This window comes from Lissotriton helveticus, chromosome 10, assembly GCF_964261635.1.
Source record: "Lissotriton helveticus chromosome 10, aLisHel1.1, whole genome shotgun sequence".
Lineage (NCBI taxonomy): Eukaryota > Metazoa > Chordata > Amphibia > Caudata > Salamandridae > Lissotriton > Lissotriton helveticus.
Window position 1 is genome coordinate 16,978,418 of NC_136071.1, and position 18,224 is coordinate 16,996,641.

The window sequence follows — 18,224 nt, forward strand, 5'->3', positions numbered from 1 at the left end:
GGTCTTCGGGCATGTGGATCTATTCACTTGACCCCTGAGAAAGATGGGTCTTCGGGCATGTGGATTTGCTCACTTGACCCCTGAGAAAGATGAGTCTTCGGGCATGTGGATCTACTCACTTGACCCCTGAGAACGATGGGTCTTCGGGCATGTGGATCTACTCACTTGACCCCTGATAAAGATGGGTCTTCGGGAATGTGGATCTACTCACTTGACCCCTGAGAACGATAGGGCTTCGGGCATGTGGACCTACTCACTTGACCCCTGAGAAAGATGGGTCTTTGGGCATGTGGACCTACTCACTTGACCCCTGAGAAAGATGGGTCTTCAGTCATGTGGATCTACTCACTTGACCCCTGAGAAAGATTGGTCTTCGGGCATGTGGATCTACTCACTTGACCCCTGAGAAAGATGGGTCATCGGGCATGTGGATCTACTCACTTGACCCCTGAGAAAGATGGGTCTTCAGTCATGCGGGTCTACTCACTTGACCTCTGAGAAAGATGAGTCTTCGGGCATGTGGGTCTACTCACTTGACCCCTGAGAATGATGGGTCTTCGGGCATGTGGATCTGCTCACTTGACCCCGGAGAACGATGAGTCTTCGGGCATGTGGATCTACTCACTTGACCCCTGAGAAAGATGGGTCTTCGGGCATGTGGATCTACTCACTTGACCCCTGAGAAAGATGGGTCTTCAGTCATGCGGATCTACTCACTTGACCCCTGGGAAAGATGGGTCTTCAGGCATGTGGATCTACTCACTTGACCCCTGAGAAAGATGGGTCTTCAGGCATGTGGATCTACTCACTTGACCTCTGAGAAAGATGGGTCTTCGGGCATGTGGATCTACTCACTTGACCTCTGAGAAAGATGGGTCTTCGGGCATGCGGATCTACGCACTTGACCTCTGAGAAAGATGAGTCTTCGGGCATGCGGATCTACTCACTTGACCCCTGGGAAAGATGGGTCTTCAGGCATGTGGATCTACTCACTTGACCCCTAAGAAAGATGGGTCTTCAGGCATGCGGATCTACACACTTGACCTCTGAGAAAGATGGGTCTTCGGGCATGCGGATCTACTCACTTGACCCCTGGGAAAGATGGGTCTTCGGGCATGTGGATCTACTCACTTGACCCCTGGAAAGATGGGTCTTCGGGCATGTGGAGCTACTCACTTGACCCCTGAGAAAGATGGGTCTTCGGGCATGTGGATCTACTCACTTTACCCCTGAGAAAGATGGGTCTTCGGGCATGTGGATCTACTCACTTGACCCCTGAGAAAGATGGGTCTTCGGGCATGTGGATCTACTCACTTGACCCCTGAGAAAGATGGGTCTTCGGGCATATGGATCTACCCACTTGACCTCTGAGAAAGATGGGTCTTCGGGCATGCGGATCTACTCACTTGACCCCTGAGAAAGATGCGTCTTTGGGCATGTGGATCTACTCACTTGACCCCAGAGAAAGATGGGTCTTCGGGCATGTGGATCTACTCACTTGACCTCTGAGAAAGATGGGTCTTCGGGCATGTGGATCTATTCACTTGACCCCTGAGAAAGATGGGTCTTCGGGCATGTGGATTTGCTCACTTGACCCCTGAGAAAGATGAGTCTTCGGGCATGTGGATCTACTCACTTGACCCCGGAGAAAGATGGGTCTTCGGGCATGTGGACCTACTCACTTGACCCCTGAGAAAGATGGGTCTTCGGGCATGCGGATCTACTCACTTGACCCCTGGGAAAGATGGGTCTTCAGGCATGTGGATCTACTCACTTGACCCCTGAGAAAGATGGATCTTAGGGCATGTGGATCTACTCACTTGACCTCTGAGAAAGATGGGTCTTCGGGCATGTGGATCTACTCACTTGACCCCTGAGAAAGATGGGTCTTCGGGCATGTGGATCTACTCACTTGACCCCTGAGAAAGATGGGTCTTCGGGCATGTGGACCTACTCACTTGACCCCTGAGAACGATGGGTCTTCAGGCATGTGGATCTACTCACTTGACCCCTGAGAAAGATGGGTCTTCGGGCATGTGGATCTACTCACTTGACCCCTGAGAAAGATGGGTCTTCGGGCATGTGGATCTACTCACTTGACCTCTGAGAAAGATGGGTCTTCGGGCATGTGGATCTACTCACTTGACCCCTGAGAAAGATGGGTCTTCGGGCATGTGGATCTACTCACTTGACCCCTGAGAAAGATGGGTCTTCGGGCATGTGGATCTGCTCACTTGACCCCTGAGAAAGATGAGTCTTCGGGCATGTGGATCTACTCACTTGACCCCGGAGAAAGATGGGTCTTCGGGCATGTGGATCTACTCACTTGACCCATGAGAACGATGGGTCTTCGGGCATGTGGATCTACTCACTTGACCCCTGAGAAAGATGGGTCTTCGGGCATGTGGATCTACTCACTTGACCCCTGAGAAAGATGGGTCTTTGGGCATGTGGATCTACTCACTTGACCCCTGAGAAAGATGGGTCTTCGGGCATGTGGATCTACTCACTTGACCCCTGAGAACGATGGGTCTTCGGGCATGTGGATCTACTCAGTTGACCCCTGGGAAAGATGGGTCTTCGGGCATGCAGATCTACTCACTTGACCCCTGAGAAAGATGGGTCTTCGGGCATGTGGACCTACTCACTTGACCCCTGAGAAAGATGGGTCTTCGGGCATATGGATCTACTCACTTGACCCCTGAGAAAGATGGGTCTTCGGGCATATGGATCTACTCACTTGACCCCTGAGAAAGATGGGTCTTCGGGCATATGGATCTACTCACTTGACCCCTGAGAAAGATGGGTCTTCGGGCATGTGGATCTACTCACTTGACCCCTGAGAAAGATGGGTCTTCGGGCATATGGATCTACTCACTTGACCCCTGAGAAAGATGGGTCTTCGGGCATATGGATCTACTCACTTGACCCCAGAGAAAGATGGGTCTTCGGGCATGCGGATCTACTCACTTGACCCATGAGAAAGATGGGTCTTCGGGCATATGGATCTACTCACTTGACCCCAGAGAAAGATGGGTCTTCGGGCATGCGGATCTAGTCACTTGACCCCAGAGAAAGATGGGTCTTCGGGCATGTGGATCTACTCACTTGACCACTGAGAAAGATGGGTCTTCAGGCATGTGGGTCTACTCACTTGACCCCTGAGAATGATGGGTCTTCGGGCATGTGGATCTGCTCACTTGACCCCGGAGAACGATGAGTCTTCGGGCATGTGGATCTACTCACTTGACCCCTGAGAACGATGAGTCTTTGGGCATGCGGATCTACTCACTTGTCCCCTGAGAACGGTGAGTCTTCGGGCATGTGGATCTACTCACTTGACCCCTGAGAACGATGAGTCTTCGGGCATGTGGATCTACTCACTTGACCCCTGAGAACGATGGGTCTTCGGGCAGGCGGATCTACTCACTTGACCCCTGAGAACGATGGGTCTTCGGGCATGTGGATCTAGACCCCTGACCAGTAGTTAGAAATCCAGTATATTTATAAGCTTCACACTTCTCTTATCAATACTTTGCTGCCCCTCGAAAGCAGAGAGGCCTTTACAGTCCTGATGAAGGCCCAAATGCTTCGCTAGAGGGTGCTTGCTAGGCAGAAACGTGTCGACCTCTCGGTGAGGATATAATTAATACCACCCTCTATTAACATACTAGTGGGGATGTAATACAACTTCTCTTTGTCTATCAATGGGTAGCTTTAAACTATACCTGCTCCCCTCTGCATTACACTACCTTACAGAATACCCAGTATTACTCTCCAGGAAGCACCCATCCTGCTACCACCCGATTAGACCTCACAAGCTCCCCTGTATAAGGGCCCTAACTCGCACCAGGATCGACCGGTGACAGGAGGGGCCCGATGACGAAGCACGCCACCAAAAGGTCACTGGGCACTTTTTGGGCCAGATGTTCGACCCTAAATTGCATGCGCTAACGGGTTTGCAACCTGTTTGCGCATGCCAAGTGGCCCAGGGCTATGTACAAATACTAAATAGCCTGTCGCAATTAAAAAAAACTGTTTTATTTAAAAGCAGTCCCAGACATGGTAGTCTGCTGAGCCCTGCAGGCCACCATCCCTGGGAGGGCCTGCCATTCCCGATGAGTTTGCAAATTGTGAGAGGCTCATTAATATTTATTAGCCTCGCAATTTGCAACCCCATTGGGAATCGCAAACACTGTTAAACACACTGATGTGCATACCAAATAGCGGCTTTGCAAATTGTGAGTCGCAAATGAGTCACAATTTGCGAGGCGCTATTTTGCAGGTTGTACGTCATCTGGCCCTTTGTCCTATAAATAAAAGTCCCTAGATTTGTTTTCAGCTACCTTCATGTCTCTACGGCCTCGCAAGTCCTGAGCAAGGGGTATTCTTTGCGGTCACTTTCTAACCATTGAGACATTTGGTATCCGCCAACCACTAACCTTCTCTATTTGACTTTTTCAAATTTACTTGGATGGTGCCTTGTACTCCATAGTATCTAAAACAGATTCATTATATTTCCCTACAAATGTGCATGTGTTTTTTACCAACATTTTCTCCTTAGCTATTTCCATTTTTAGCACATTTATCCAGGACCTATGTGCTGGTCTTTGGATACTGAACTTTTTGAACCATATTTTGGATATGGCACCAAACTGAAGGGTATTTTAGTAAAGATAAACATGATACTCAACAATCTAAAAAATGACTTCTTGTCACTCCCTTTTGCAGTGTGAGACCCTTGGTTAGCAGAGCATGGTGATGCGCCATCCACAGGAAGGCGTCACACTTGCTGTCCGTCTCGCCGTGTGTTCTCGCCTCACTTTGAGAGTAGGGTCTGGGAGTGGTCCTGATGAGAGAGTCTTCACTGGCTCGGGCAGGGATGCAAAGCTGGTGGAAATGGCTGCATGTAAGGCAGCCAGTTGGTGGTCTGTGCACATTTTTGGTGTTATAACCTCTGTGACAGACCTCCATGTAATACAGGGTGGTCTGTGATGGCGCTGGAGGGAAGTGTCCCCACCAGACTGGGTGAACTCTCCTCCCAGGGACTTGGGGCCCGATTCATAGAACTAACTTAAGACAGAATCCTAAACTTACTACCATTTTGGTATTCACAGACGGCACTTACTCATTTCGGTATTCACAGAAGTTAGGACTCCTAAATGCCTTCTGTGAATACCGAAAGTCCTAAAGTTAGGATTTTTCTCAGTTTAGGAGTAGGAAAGTTAAGACACCTAACTTCTGTGAATACCAAAATGAGTAAGTGCCTTCTGTGAATACCAAAATGGTAGTATGTTTAGGATTTTATCTTAAGTTAGCTCTCTGAATCGTGCCCGAGAGGAAGGGATGGTGTAATGGGGAGGAGAGATGGTGGCAAAGGGAAATTGAAAAGGAGTGGGAGTCATGGGCAGGGGGGCAGAGGTGGGGTAGGGGATGTGTCACTGGCCACCAAAGAGAGCTTCTCACCCACCCAAGACATCTCTTGCTGTACTGGTAGACGCGGTTCCAAGAGAAGCTCCGGCAAAGGGATGTAGTCTGTCTGTCTCTGATTTAGCGGAAGTGGATCCTCTCAACCTGTTCGCATGGAATACATCTCTCTAAGTTGCCCCCCCCCATATTTCTCATATCGGACAACCCACCTTCCTGGACGAAGCACCAGCCAACGGCACCATGGCAGAGCCGCGACCTACCATGCTGCACCCACGTACTCTTAAAGCAGCGGAGACAGCCAATGAAGTTAGGCTACACCTGAGATGATTCAATGTTGGGCTGTTAAACACTGCCCTGATCATGTCGTTTTGATAGAACCCAAACACCCCCTCAAAGACGCCTTTTTCTGGCAGTGAATCGCCTGTTAGAGCAACACAAGCCTGAGTGAGTCTGGGCTCACCATTTATGGAACCCCGTATGGAGAAGAAGTCAGTATTTTGGAGTGAGAGAAGAATCCCCAATCTTTGAGTTGACTTTCTCCACCATGGTTACCCCAAAGCGCTGGTCCCAAGGATGGCCTCCGCCACGGTTACCCAAAGCGCTGGTCCTAAGCACAGCCCACCACTACGGGTACCTGGAACCTTTGGTCCTAACGACAGCCTCCACCACGGTTACCCCGAAGCACTGGTCCCAAGGACAGCCTCCACCACGGTTACCCCGAAGCACTGGTCTCAAGGATAGCCTCCACCACGGTTACCCCAAAGCACTGGACCCAAGGATAGCCTCCACCACGGTTACCCCGAAGCACTGGTCCCAAGGACAGCCTCCACCACGGTTACCCCGAAGCACTGGTCTCAAGGATAGCCTCCACCACGGTTACCCCAAAGCACTGGACCCAAGGATAGCCTCCACCACGGTTACCCCAAAGCACTGGTCCCAAGGATAGCCTCCACCACGGTTACCCCGAAGCACTGGTCCCAAGGACAGCCTCCACCAGGGTTACCCCGAAGCACTAGTCCCAAGGATAGCCTCCACCACGGTTACCCCGAAGCACTGGTCCTGATAACAGCCTCCACCACAATTACCCAAAGCGCTGGTCCTAAGCACAGCCTCCACTACGGGTACCTGGAAGCTTTGGTCCTAAGGACAGCCTCCACCACGGTTACCCCGAAGTGCTGGTTCTTAGGACAAGAACGTCACCGGCACGTCACCCGTGCTCGGCACCTCCCTGAGGTCCACTGGTTCTGGGGCTTCCTGCAAGGATGGGATTTGCATGTTGCTGCCATTTAAGACTAATTCTAGTTGCACTGGCCCTAGTCTGCTAGCCATTCTACCCACACTCTGAGAGGGCCAATAGACACATGCATGTGTACAATGCCCAGTGACACCCACCACCATCAGCAGAGACAATCCCAGGCAGTTTTCCAAACTTGCTTTGAACAATGGCCAGTCATGACTCTAGACCTCTTGTGGAAACAAGACCCAGCATGCCCTCTTAGGCCAGTGACTCCTGAGCACCCATGCCAGTGTGACCAGGGGATGTCTACTCAGGTCGCCCACAAGACAGCAGTGTGGACTCACCATGGGTGTAGTAAAGCTTGCTCGCACGTCAGCCTCTTCTCCGGGTCTCGCTCCAGTAGGTGTCGAATGAAATCTTTGGCTAGAAAAAGAAAGACAAAACTCATCTTAGGATGTTTTGATTGAGGGATAGAAATATAACCTCTTCCCCCTGGAACTGCGGTAGAGTCAGTCTCCTCCTCACTGCCTCCCACTGGACTCGAGTAAAGTGACCTCCCTCCAGACTCCAGTAGAGCAACAATCCTCACCAGGGCCGGACTGGGAAACCAGAGCAGCCCAGCACATTTTCTCAGACCATCCCCTGTACGGTGTGTAGTGAGCGAGCGCAGCGAGCGAGACTGACCACTACAAAGAGGAGTTTGAGGGGGTTTTCCCCCTACAAGAAAATGTGAGAAAAAATGGCGCATTCTAAGCACATTTTTCAGTATATATTCCATTGCATTATCTATTAAATCATAGTAAACAATGACCTTAGAGTGCACCAGGATACCGAGTCATACCCACAGACATTCTTACAGAGAACAGAAAAATAAGATGTCAAGCATGAAACTTGAATTTAAATCTAACATAAGTGCACACATTCAATGTTAAGCACAGCCAAGAAGCTGAGAGCACAATAAAAAATATTTTTAGGGATATTAGCATCCATCCCCCGATAAGCAGCATGGCAGTTCCGTCTGTAGCGCTGGTGGTTATCAGTGTGACAACATTTTTGAGAGCACCCCCCCCCCGCAATGACCTCCTCCTCCACAGATTCCCTCACTATCACTCTCCAGCAGTGCCCCTCATCTCTCCGTAGACCCTCTCTCACATGTATTTCATTTACTTTATAGCACCTCTCATATCAGTGTAGGGTGTCGGAGCACTTTACTTCACACACACAGAGGCAACGAATCCTACGTGTGTAATCAGTGTATAGGAAAGGCTACATAAGACACAGGGGAGTACAAGATGTAGGATTCAAATATCATCCATACTGGTAGGCATTTAAGAGTGCTTGGTCTGGAGATGCACACACTCAGGATTCAAAACCTAACACAGAGGTTAGGGTTGGCTTTACTAATAATCATTTATTTCTACCCAAACTCTAAAACACAAAAAAACTGCAGTAATCTCCTAGGGCCAGATGTACAACCCGCAAATTTGCGACTTGCTAATTGTGTCGCATTTGCAAGTCGGAGTTTGAAGTGTGTGTCTTTATTACAGTGCTTGCAGTGACACGCATACTTGTTTCTGTGGTGAGTTTCACTGATCGATTAACTTCCAGTGACACGCACACTTCTCCTAAGCGCTACGGTTTGTGCATTTTCCAGTGAGGGTTTGATTTTAGCCCTACAAAGTTACAGCACAGTGCTCTATCTGAGCTAATATACCCAGGGTTTTTGTGAAATCTGAGTCTATTTTTGGGGGGCTAGTATTTAGTGAACATGAATTTCTCTTCTTTACCATTTTTAGGGCTCGCGCCTTCCGTTGCACGGCGCAGCAAATGTCCTGTTGTCCGGGTATTTCGAAATGGACCCAGGAATTGAGCACGCTTGTGCGTATATTTTTAGTTTTGCGGCCTGCTATTGGCCTTTCCCTGCGTGTTTCTTTCAAAAATAGCACACAATAGGCCAGAGGCTGCCATATGCTTTCAATTATCGTGCCCAGACATGGGCACGATAAATGAAAGCATTTGGCAGGAAAGGCACGAGCACCACTCGCGGCTTTGTTTTTCCGATCGCTTTCACTTTCGCGATCGCCTTCCTGCTCCCTCTCCAGTATGCGATGCAACTGTTGCGTTCCTTGCAATGCCGGGCCCCCGCTGCAGGTATGTGTGTTTTAATTTGCTGGCGGGCAGGACTCAGCGAAAAAGGCTTACCGGCTTATTTCTTTTTGCATTATGCATTTTGTGTGTGTGTGTAATTCTGCCCACACACAGCGAGGGGACCAGTACCAGGGGCCGGGGCTGTGAGAAGGGACGGGGCTAGCCTCAGTGCGTTGACTGCTCACACGTACCTGCCAGAGGCTGCCAAGCGCACAAGCGAGGGCGAGCCACACACCAGAGTCAGTATTGATGGGGGTCTGGACCGCTCAATGTATACACAATTTCAACATTTGTTCAGAGTTCGCCAGGTGTTAGTGAAGCTCAGCGCTCGCCGTTCGGCCTCTTGGCGCTATATGCAGACGGCACTTAATATTGTGTGGAATACTGGTGTACAGTCAGCACTCTCGCCAATTTGAGCATGACTAATTTGCTTTCTATGCATTTATTATTGCCATTTGATGTTACGCCGAAATAGTGCCTGGAAGCCCAGAGTGCTTTGGAGACTACTTTTGTATTTTTTAATTTTATTTTTTAATAACAGCTATAACTTAGACATTAGGTACTGTATACAACACATGAGTGTGGTGTGAGTATAATTCTGACAAAACACCATGAAGTAGTTTTTTATGGACTGTTTACCTTTTGCAATTGGAGGCCCAGGAAGATAAGACGATTTGAGCAGCGTAAACCGATTTTTTTAATCATCTGCCAGTGACCAAGGTGGGCAGGTTCTAAAGCCAACAAACCAGCTGCATTGTGGTAGTTGTAGTCGTTTTTTTTCTATTATGAATCACAGAAGGCAGAGAATTCATCTGGGGTGGTGAGCTGTGTGTGCACGCGATATGGAAAAAGACTGCATCTAAGGAGCCCACTTTTTGCGAGACCACGAATCAAAGGCGCTAACGTTGTTCCGTGTGTGTGTGAGATGTTTCCCATGAAAGGCCATTCATTGCTTTTGCACTTTGGTTCTTGTGGGCAGGGATTCAGGATGACAAAAAGTTACCCCCAAAGGCCTTCAGTGCAAAGCGACCTGATATAGGCGAGGCTCACTGGCCATCTCGCACCTGGCAATGGAGCAATATGAGATCACCAGATATAATTCATTTGCTGAGGATCACACAATGTATTGAAGTGTGGATGACTGAAGGTGGACGTTGGTCACCTGGTTACATATGAACTAATCACACCACCAGATCATATGTGCCATGTATTGCCCAGAGAGCATAATTATGTTTCCAAACTACTTATTTCCAGTAGGTCTCATATTTTGGAGAGTAAAATGGCCTCTTCCTGGTCGCGTGCAATCTGGTCACACCGCCGTTCAGTCTTGCCAGGCACTCTGGATATGGATTCACTGGCAGTCTGGGTCAAGCTGATCACCCTCCCTGTGCAGTATCTTAGTGGGAAATTTCAGAGAATGAAGAACGGTTGCGGTGTGAAAACTGCACTCCTTTTTTGTTTTGTTTCATATAGCGCAAACTCAACCCTAAGGCATCAGAGCGCTTTATGTTAAGCACTAGTTTAGTAACACCAGGCCACATTCATTTTTAGTATGCACGGGGAGAATACACGATTTTCCAAGAATCCCAGGATGTTGAGCCAATGGCGAGACTTGAACCTGGCTCCCCAGCTTCCAAGTTGGCAACTCTAACCGTTAAGCCACAACCTCTCCACACTTGTCAGATGTGTAAGAAACGCTCAGGAAAGCTTGAAATATTCTCACTCAGGAAGGTGAACGAGGCAGACTTCAATTCAAGCACAGAAGTATTTTACTGGCCAGCCCCTTCTTTTTTTATTTACCAAACCACACACATCGAAACCCAGGCTGGAGCCCATTATTATAATGTTTCAACAACATTGTGCATGATGTGATATTATCAGTTCAAAATTATTCACCGTTCTTGACAATGCCTTTTATTCATTTGTTTTTAAAACCTGCAATCGGTACATAAACACGCACTTTGAACGTATAGTCCTTGCTTACGATGAGCAAGGCTGTCAGTAAAAGAGACTGCCAGCCTTGCTTCTCATAAGCAAGTACAAAGTGCTTGTTTACGCACCGATGCGAATGAATAAAAGGCATTGTCATTTACAATGGTCTCCACTCTCCACGTACGTGCATGCACAGTCCTTGTGAGTCCTGTAACAAAGAGGTTACATCATTACAGAAGAAACACTGCGGGTCACTGCCACGGCGGCAGGAGGGGCGGCAGCACCGTGCCCGGCGTGCAGACAGAGCAGCACCTAGACCGGCCGCGAGACTGGGTGAAGGTAAGTAGGGGTGGGTGGAGGGGGCAAACTCCGCCACGTAGCGGAATCAGAGTTTTTTGCCGAACTCCGTGCTCCCAGCGGAGTGCGGAGTTGGAAAACTCTGCATACTCCGCTGGCGGGTGGAGATCGCCGCCCACCCCTGACCAGCAGGACCGCTCAGTCAATATTGCCTAATTACAGAACACACAATTGTTTTCACGAGCATCATTTTCAAAACTGAGCATTCAACGTTTGCCCTGGTGATAGGGAGCATAGAAAGTAAAGTCATCCTTGAGCGTGTGCGTCTGTGCAACGGAAAGAGAGAGAAAGAGAAAGTGCTTGTGACAGAAATGATGAGAAACAGAAGCATACACACAAGAGAAGGCACAATGAAAGGAAGGTGAAACAAGAAAAGGAAAAGTAAGTGGGGTTTGTGAGACAAATTAGGATTGAAAGATAGAATGTGTGTGTGTGTTTGTGAGAGGAGAATTCCACTGAAAAGTGAGGGTTGCGGAGTACATATGAGTGAGAATGGGACATAAACAGGAGTGTGTGGGACTGAAAGGATCTTAAGGTAAAGGCGTGAGAAAGCAAGACTAGCAGACACCTGTTGTGTGAGAAAGCAGAGCTTGCATGGCCGCTACCTGGTTTTTGTATCTCCTGTGATGATGAAAGCTTGTGCAGCCGCTGACCTAACTGCACCTGTCCTCTGAAGGAGGGACGCGTGCAGTGTTTGTTTCTGCCCAGGGCTCACCTGTCCTCTGAAGGAGGGATGCGTGCAGTGTTTGTTTCTGCCCAGGGTGCACCTGTTCTATGAAGGAGGGACACGTGCAGTGTTTCTGCCCAGGGCGCACCTGTCCTCTGAAGGAGGGACGCGTGCAGTGTTTGTTTCTGCCCAGGGCTCACCTGTCCTCTGAAGGAGGGACACGTGCAGTGTTTCTGCCCAGGGCTCACCTGTTCTATGAAGGAGGGACGCGTGCAGTGTTTCTGCCCAGGGCTCACCTGTCCTCTGAAGGAGGGACGCGTGCAGTGTTTCTGCCCAGGGCTCACCTGTCCTCTGAAGGAGGGACGCGTGCAGTGTTTGTTTCTGCCCAGGGCTCACCTGTCCTCTGAAGGAGGGACGCGTGCAGTGTTTGTTTCTGCCCAGGGCTCACCTGTCCTCTGAAGGAGGGACGCGTGCAGTGTTTGTTTCTGCCCAGGGCTCACCTGTCCTCTGAAGGAGGGATGCGTGCAGTGTTTGTTTCTGCCCAGGGTGCACCTGTTCTAAGAAGGAGGGACACGTGCAGTGTTTCTGCCCAGGGCGCACCTGTCCTCTGAAGGAGGGACGCGTGCAGTGTTTGTTTCTGCCCAGGGCTCACCTGTCCTCTGAAGGAGGGACACGTGCAGTGTTTCTGCCCAGGGCTCACCTGTTCTATGAAGGAGGGACGCGTGCAGTGTTTCTGCCCAGGGCTCACCTGTCCTCTGAAGGAGGGACGCGTGCAGTGTTTCTGCCCAGGGCTCACCTGTCCTCTGAAGGAGGGACGCATGCAGTGTTTCTGCCCAGGGCTCACCTGTCCTCTGAAGGAGGGACGCGTGCAGTGTTTGTTTCTGCCCAGGGCTCACCTGTCCTCTGAAGGAGGGACGCGTGCAGTGTTTGTTTCTGCCCAGGGCTCACCTGTCCTCTGAAGGAGGGACGCGTGCAGTGTTTGTTTCTGCCCAGGGCTCACCTGTCCTCTGAAGGAGGGACGCGTGCAGTGTTTGTTTCTGCCCAGGGCTCACCTGTCCTCTGAAGGAGGGATGCGTGCAGTGTTTGTTTCTGCCCAGGGTGCACCTGTTCTAAGAAGGAGGGACACGTGCAGTGTTTCTGCCCAGGGCGCACCTGTCCTCTGAAGGAGGGACGCGTGCAGTGTTTGTTTCTGCCCAGGGCTCACCTGTCCTCTGAAGGAGGGACACGTGCAGTGTTTCTGCCCAGGGCTCACCTGTTCTATGAAGGAGGGACGCGTGCAGTGTTTCTGCCCAGGGCTCACCTGTCCTCTGAAGGAGGGACGCGTGCAGTGTTTCTGCCCAGGGCTCACCTGTCCTCTGAAGGAGGGACGCGTGCAGTGTTTCTGCCCAGGGTCACCTGTCCTCTGAAGGAGGGACATGTGCAATGTTTCTGCCCAGGGCTCACCTGTCCTCTGAAGGAGGGACGCTGCAGTGTTTCTTCCCAGGGCTCACCTGTCCTCTGAAGGAGGGACACGTGCAATGTTTGTTTCTGCCCAGGGTGCACCTGTTCTATGAAGGAGGGACACGTGCAGTGTTTCTGCCCAGGGCGCACCTCTCCTCTGAAGGAGGGACACGTGCAGTGTTTCTGCCCAGGGCTCACCTGTCCTCTGAAGGAGGGATGCGTGCAGTGTTTGTTTCTGCCCAGGATGCACCTGTTCTATGAAGGAGGGACACGTGCAGTGTTTCTGCCCAGGGCGCACCTGTCCTCTGAAGGAGGGACACGTGCAGTGTTTCTGCCCAGGGCTCACCTGTCCTCTGAAGGAGGGATGCGTGCAGTGTTTGTTTCTGCCCAGGGTGCACCTGTTCTATGAAGGAGGGACACGTACAGTGTTTCTGCCCAGGGCGCACCTGTCCTCTGAAGGAGGGACACGTGCAGTGTTTCTGCCCAGGGCGCACCTGTCCTCTGAAGGAGGGACGCGTGCAGTGTTTCTGCCCAGGGCGCACCTGTCCTCTGAAGGAGGGACGCGTGCAGTGTTTGTTTCTGGCCAGAGTGCACCTGTTCTATGAAGGAGGGACACGTGCAGTGTTTCTGCCCAGGGCGCACCTGTCCTCTGAAGGAGGGACACGTGCAGTGTTTCTGCCCAGGGCTCACCTGTCCTCTGAAGGAGGGATGCGTGCAGTGTTTGTTTCTGCCCAGGGTGCACCTGTTCTATGAAGGAGGGACACGTGCAGTGTTTCTGCCCAGGGCGCACCTGTCCTCTGAAGGAGGGACACGTGCAGTGTTTCTGCCCAGGGCGCACCTGTCCTCTGAAGGAGGGACGCGGGCAGTGTTTCTGCCCAGGGCGCACCTGTCCTCTGAAGGAGGGACGCGTGCAGTGTTTGTTTCTGGCCAGAGTGCACCTGTTCTATGAAGGAGGGACACGTGCAGTGTTTCTGCCCAGGGCGCACCTGTCCTCTGAAGGAGGGACACGTGCAGTGTTTCTGCCCAGGGAGCACCTGTCCTCTGAAGGAGGGACACGTGCAGTGTTTCTGCCCAGGGCGCACCTGTCCTCTGAAGGAGGGACGCGTGCAGTGTTTCTGCCCAGGGCGTACCTGTCCTCTGAAGGAGGGATGCGTGCAGTGTTTGTTTCTGCCCAGGGCTCACCTGTCCTCTGAAGGAGGGACACGTGCAGTGTTTCTGCCCAAGGTGCACCTGTTCTATGAAGGAGGGACACGTGCAGTGTTTCTGCCCAGGGCGCACCTGTCCTCTGAAGGAGGGACACGTGCAGTGTTTCTGCCCAGGGCGCACCTGTCCTCTGAAGGAGGGACACGTGCAGTGTTTCTGCCCAGGGCGCACCTGTCCTCTGAAGGAGGGACGCGTGCAGTGTTTCTGCCCAGGGCGCACCTGTCCTCTGAAGGAGGGACACGTGCAGTGTTTCTGCCCAGGGCTCACCTGTCCTCAGAAGGAGGGACACGTGCAGTGTTTCTGCCCAGGGCGCACCTGTCCTCTGAAGGAGGGACGCGTGCAGTGTTTCTGCCCAGGGCTCACCTGTCCTCTGAAGGAGGGACGCTGCAGTGTTTCTGCCCAGGGCTCACCTGTCCTCTGAAGGAGGGACACGTGCAGTGTTTCTGCCCAGGGCTCACCGGTCCTCTGAAGGAGGGACACGTGCAGTGTTTCTGCCCAGGGCGCACCTGTCCTCTGAAGGAGGGACGCGTGCAGTGTTTGTTTCTGCCTCGGGTGCACCTGTCCTCTGAAGGAGGGACACGTGCAGTGTTTGTTTCTGCCTCGGGTGCACCTGTCCTCTGAAGGAGGGACGCGTGCAGTGTTTGTTTCTGCATCGGGTGCACCTGTCCTCTGAAGGAGGGGCGCGTGCAGTGTTTCTGCCCAGGGCTCACCTGTCCTCTGAAGGAGGGACGCGTGCAGTGTTTGTTTCTGCCTCGGGTGCACCTGTCCTCTGAAGGAGGGACACGTGCAGTGTTTCTGCCCAGGGCTCACCTGTCCTCTGAAGGAGGGACGCTGCAGTGTTTCTGCCCAGGGCTCACCTGTCCTCTGAAGGAGGGACGCATGCAGTGTTTGTTTCTGCCCAGGGCTCACCTGTCCTCTGAAAGAGGGACGCGTGGGGTGTTTCTGCCCAGGGCTCACCTGTCCTCTGAAGGAGGGACGCGTGCAGTGTTTCTGCCCAGGGTCACCTGTCCTCTGAAGGAGGGACACGTGCAATGTTTCTGCCCAGGGCTCACCTGTCCTCTGAAGGAGGGACGCTGCAGTGTTTCTTCCCAGGGCTCACCTGTCCTCTGAAGGAGGGACACGTGCAATGTTTGTTTCTGCCCAGGGTGCACCTGTTCTATGAAGGAGGGACGCGTGCAGTGTTTGTTTCTGCCTCGGGTGCGCCTGTCCTCTGAAGGAGGGACACGTGCAGTGTTTCTGCCCAGGGCTCACCTGTCCTCTGAAGGAGGGACGCGTGCAGTGTTTGTTTCTGCCCAGGGCTCACCTGTCCTCTGAAGGAGGGACGCGTGGGGTGTTTCTGCCCAGGGCTCACCTGTCCTCTGAAGGAGGGACACGTGCAGTGTTTCTGCCCAGTGTTTCTGCCCAGGGCTCACCTGTCCTCTGAAGGAGGGACGCGTGCAGTGTTTCTGCCCAGGGTCACCTGTCCTCTGAAGGAGGGACACGTGCAATGTTTCTGCCCAGGGCTCACCTGTCCTCTGAAGGAGGGACGCTGCAGTGTTTCTTCCCAGGGCTCACCTGTCCTCTGAAGGAGGGACGCGTGCAGTGTTTGTTTCTGCCCAGGGCTCACCTGTCCTCTGAAGGAGGGACACGTGCAGTGTTTGTTTCTGCCCAGGGCTCACCTGTCCTCTGAAGGAGGGACATGTGCAATGTTTGTTTCTGCCCAGGGCTCACCTGTCCTCTGAAGGAGGGACACGTGCATTGTTTGTTTCTTCCCAGGGTGCACCTGTTCTATGAAGAAGGATTGTTTCCACTGCTGTCACCTTGGCTTATTAAAACGAAGAGCACCATGCCCTCTGAATCAGGGGCTATTTCACAATATTTGATGTGAGATAACGAGACGTATAGTCCAGACGAAGGCACCTGCCCCCCCAGGGGCATTATTTGACCGCAGAAAGATATAGACGAAAAAGATCAAATCAAAGGGGACTTATAACGAGCGCAGCTAACCCAAGATTCTACGGGTTCGTTAACCGCTGCTTTGGCTGGAAGGGGATATGAATGATCTAATAGGCAGAGTTAAAAAGCCAGGGTTTCAGGCTACGCTTTAAAGAGCTCGCATCGTTAGTGGCAAAGAGGAAACAGCTATACAATGCGGGCAGAGCCATGCGTGCCATATCCCTGCAAGCTCAACAGGGCCGGACTGAGAACCAAAACCGGCCCTGGCAAAGTGCTGGGCCGGCCCCCTGGGGGTGCGACCGAGCTCTTTGCCGGGGCCGGTTTTCGGCCGATTTTGTTGCAGGGCCGATTTTGCAGCAATGCTGCAAAAACGGCCCTGTAACAAAAATGGCCCCAGGGCCCAAAACCAGCCCCCACCCTTGCGGCGCACCGGGGGATTGCCCGGTGCCCGCAACTGCCAGTCCAAGCCTGAAGCTCAACCATGCGTGCCTTAACCATGCCTATGCGTGGTTACGGCAGTGCATGGTCTAGATGCTGGAATGGGCGAGCCCAGGAACAGGAAGGCTCGGGAGAGGACGCAGTAAGGTAAGTGGGGCTTGGGCTGGGTTTTCAGGGGTAATTGTTAAGGTGTGTGGGTAGCTTTTAGGGCTCAGGGGAGGTTGGGTTTGGGGTTAGGGCTCAGGGGGGTCGAGATAGTGTTTAGGGATCGGTAGTGTTTAGTGCTCGGGGCAGGGTAGATTTTTGGGCTCAGGGTGGGAAGTTGGAGTGTGATCTTTACCACACATCTCTTTACCAGTCATGCCTTTACCATGAAATTGTGTGGTGAAGGCACGCTTGGTAAAGGAATGCTTTGTTCAGGTGCATTCGTTGTTGTGGCCGCGTAGTCGAGGTACACGTAATTTAGCCATGTCTGCCTCTGTCATACATCCATGGCACGGAGGTACAGGGAAAGAGCATTCCAGCTAACAGCTATTCGCACAGAAAAGGAGGTCCCTCCCCATGTCTTCCTCCTCGTCTGAGGCAGCGCATCAGCAGAACGTAGAGTTCTAGATGGATGATAGTGAGGAAGTTTTTAAGTTAGATATTTAGGGCTTAGTCCATAGAAAGCTCTATGGGCGGGCACCAGTCCCTTAAACTTCACTCTTGCCCGAATAGGACTCTTTACATCACGGATTTTACTCTGCGATGCATTCACAATGCGGTTGTTACGACGATTGCATTGTCACCACGCACTGCCATTACAACGCAAGTCATTACAACCACTTCCTCTAGATGGTGTGCTGGACTTAGGAATACTATGATTTACTATTCCAACTCCAGTGTGTGCAACACTAGGGAAAGTGTTGGAATAGTAAACCATACTATTCCTTATCCTAGAGCGCCATCTAGCGCAAGTCGTTGTAACGACGTGTAGTAATGGCGCTGCGTTGTAACAAGGCGGTCGTTGTGACAACCGCGTTGTGTTTGCAAGCGGTGTAAAATACGCAATGTTAATGTTATTTCCCCTCTTGCCCAGATGGGAAGCCAATAGAACTCCTTGAGATGGACCGGAACTGAGGTATTCCTCGGAATGTCCAGCAGGAGCCGAGCTGCATCCTTCTACACGAGCTGGAGACTCCTAAGTAGCTATAAAGAGAGACCCCAGTATAGCGCATTGGTGTAGTCCAACCAAGATGTTATAAAGGCATGGACTACCATCTTCTGGCAATGAAGCCGGAAGAAGGAACAAGAACTTCCTCAAGAACCAAAGAAGGCCAATAAGGTTCCAACTAAGCTCTGTACCGGTGATTTGAAGGACAAATTGTCAAACTTCACTCCGAGGATCTTAGCCACTGCTGTGGGGGATGGAGGAGATGGCGCAGAGCCTGGGCCAAA

General features: G+C 51.7%; 1 protein-coding gene across 1 annotated transcript in view; it reads right to left on the minus strand.

Moving 5' to 3' along the window:
* The window catches only part of PNCK (pregnancy up-regulated nonubiquitous CaM kinase), a 121,922-nt gene that overhangs the window by 11,906 nt on the left and 91,792 nt on the right, over positions 1-18,224 (minus strand). The window contains exon 8 of the mRNA XM_078664573.1: positions 7,012-7,090. Coding sequence (XP_078520699.1) covers positions 7,012-7,090 — 79 coding nt within the window. The remainder of the gene's footprint in view (positions 1-7,011; positions 7,091-18,224) is intronic.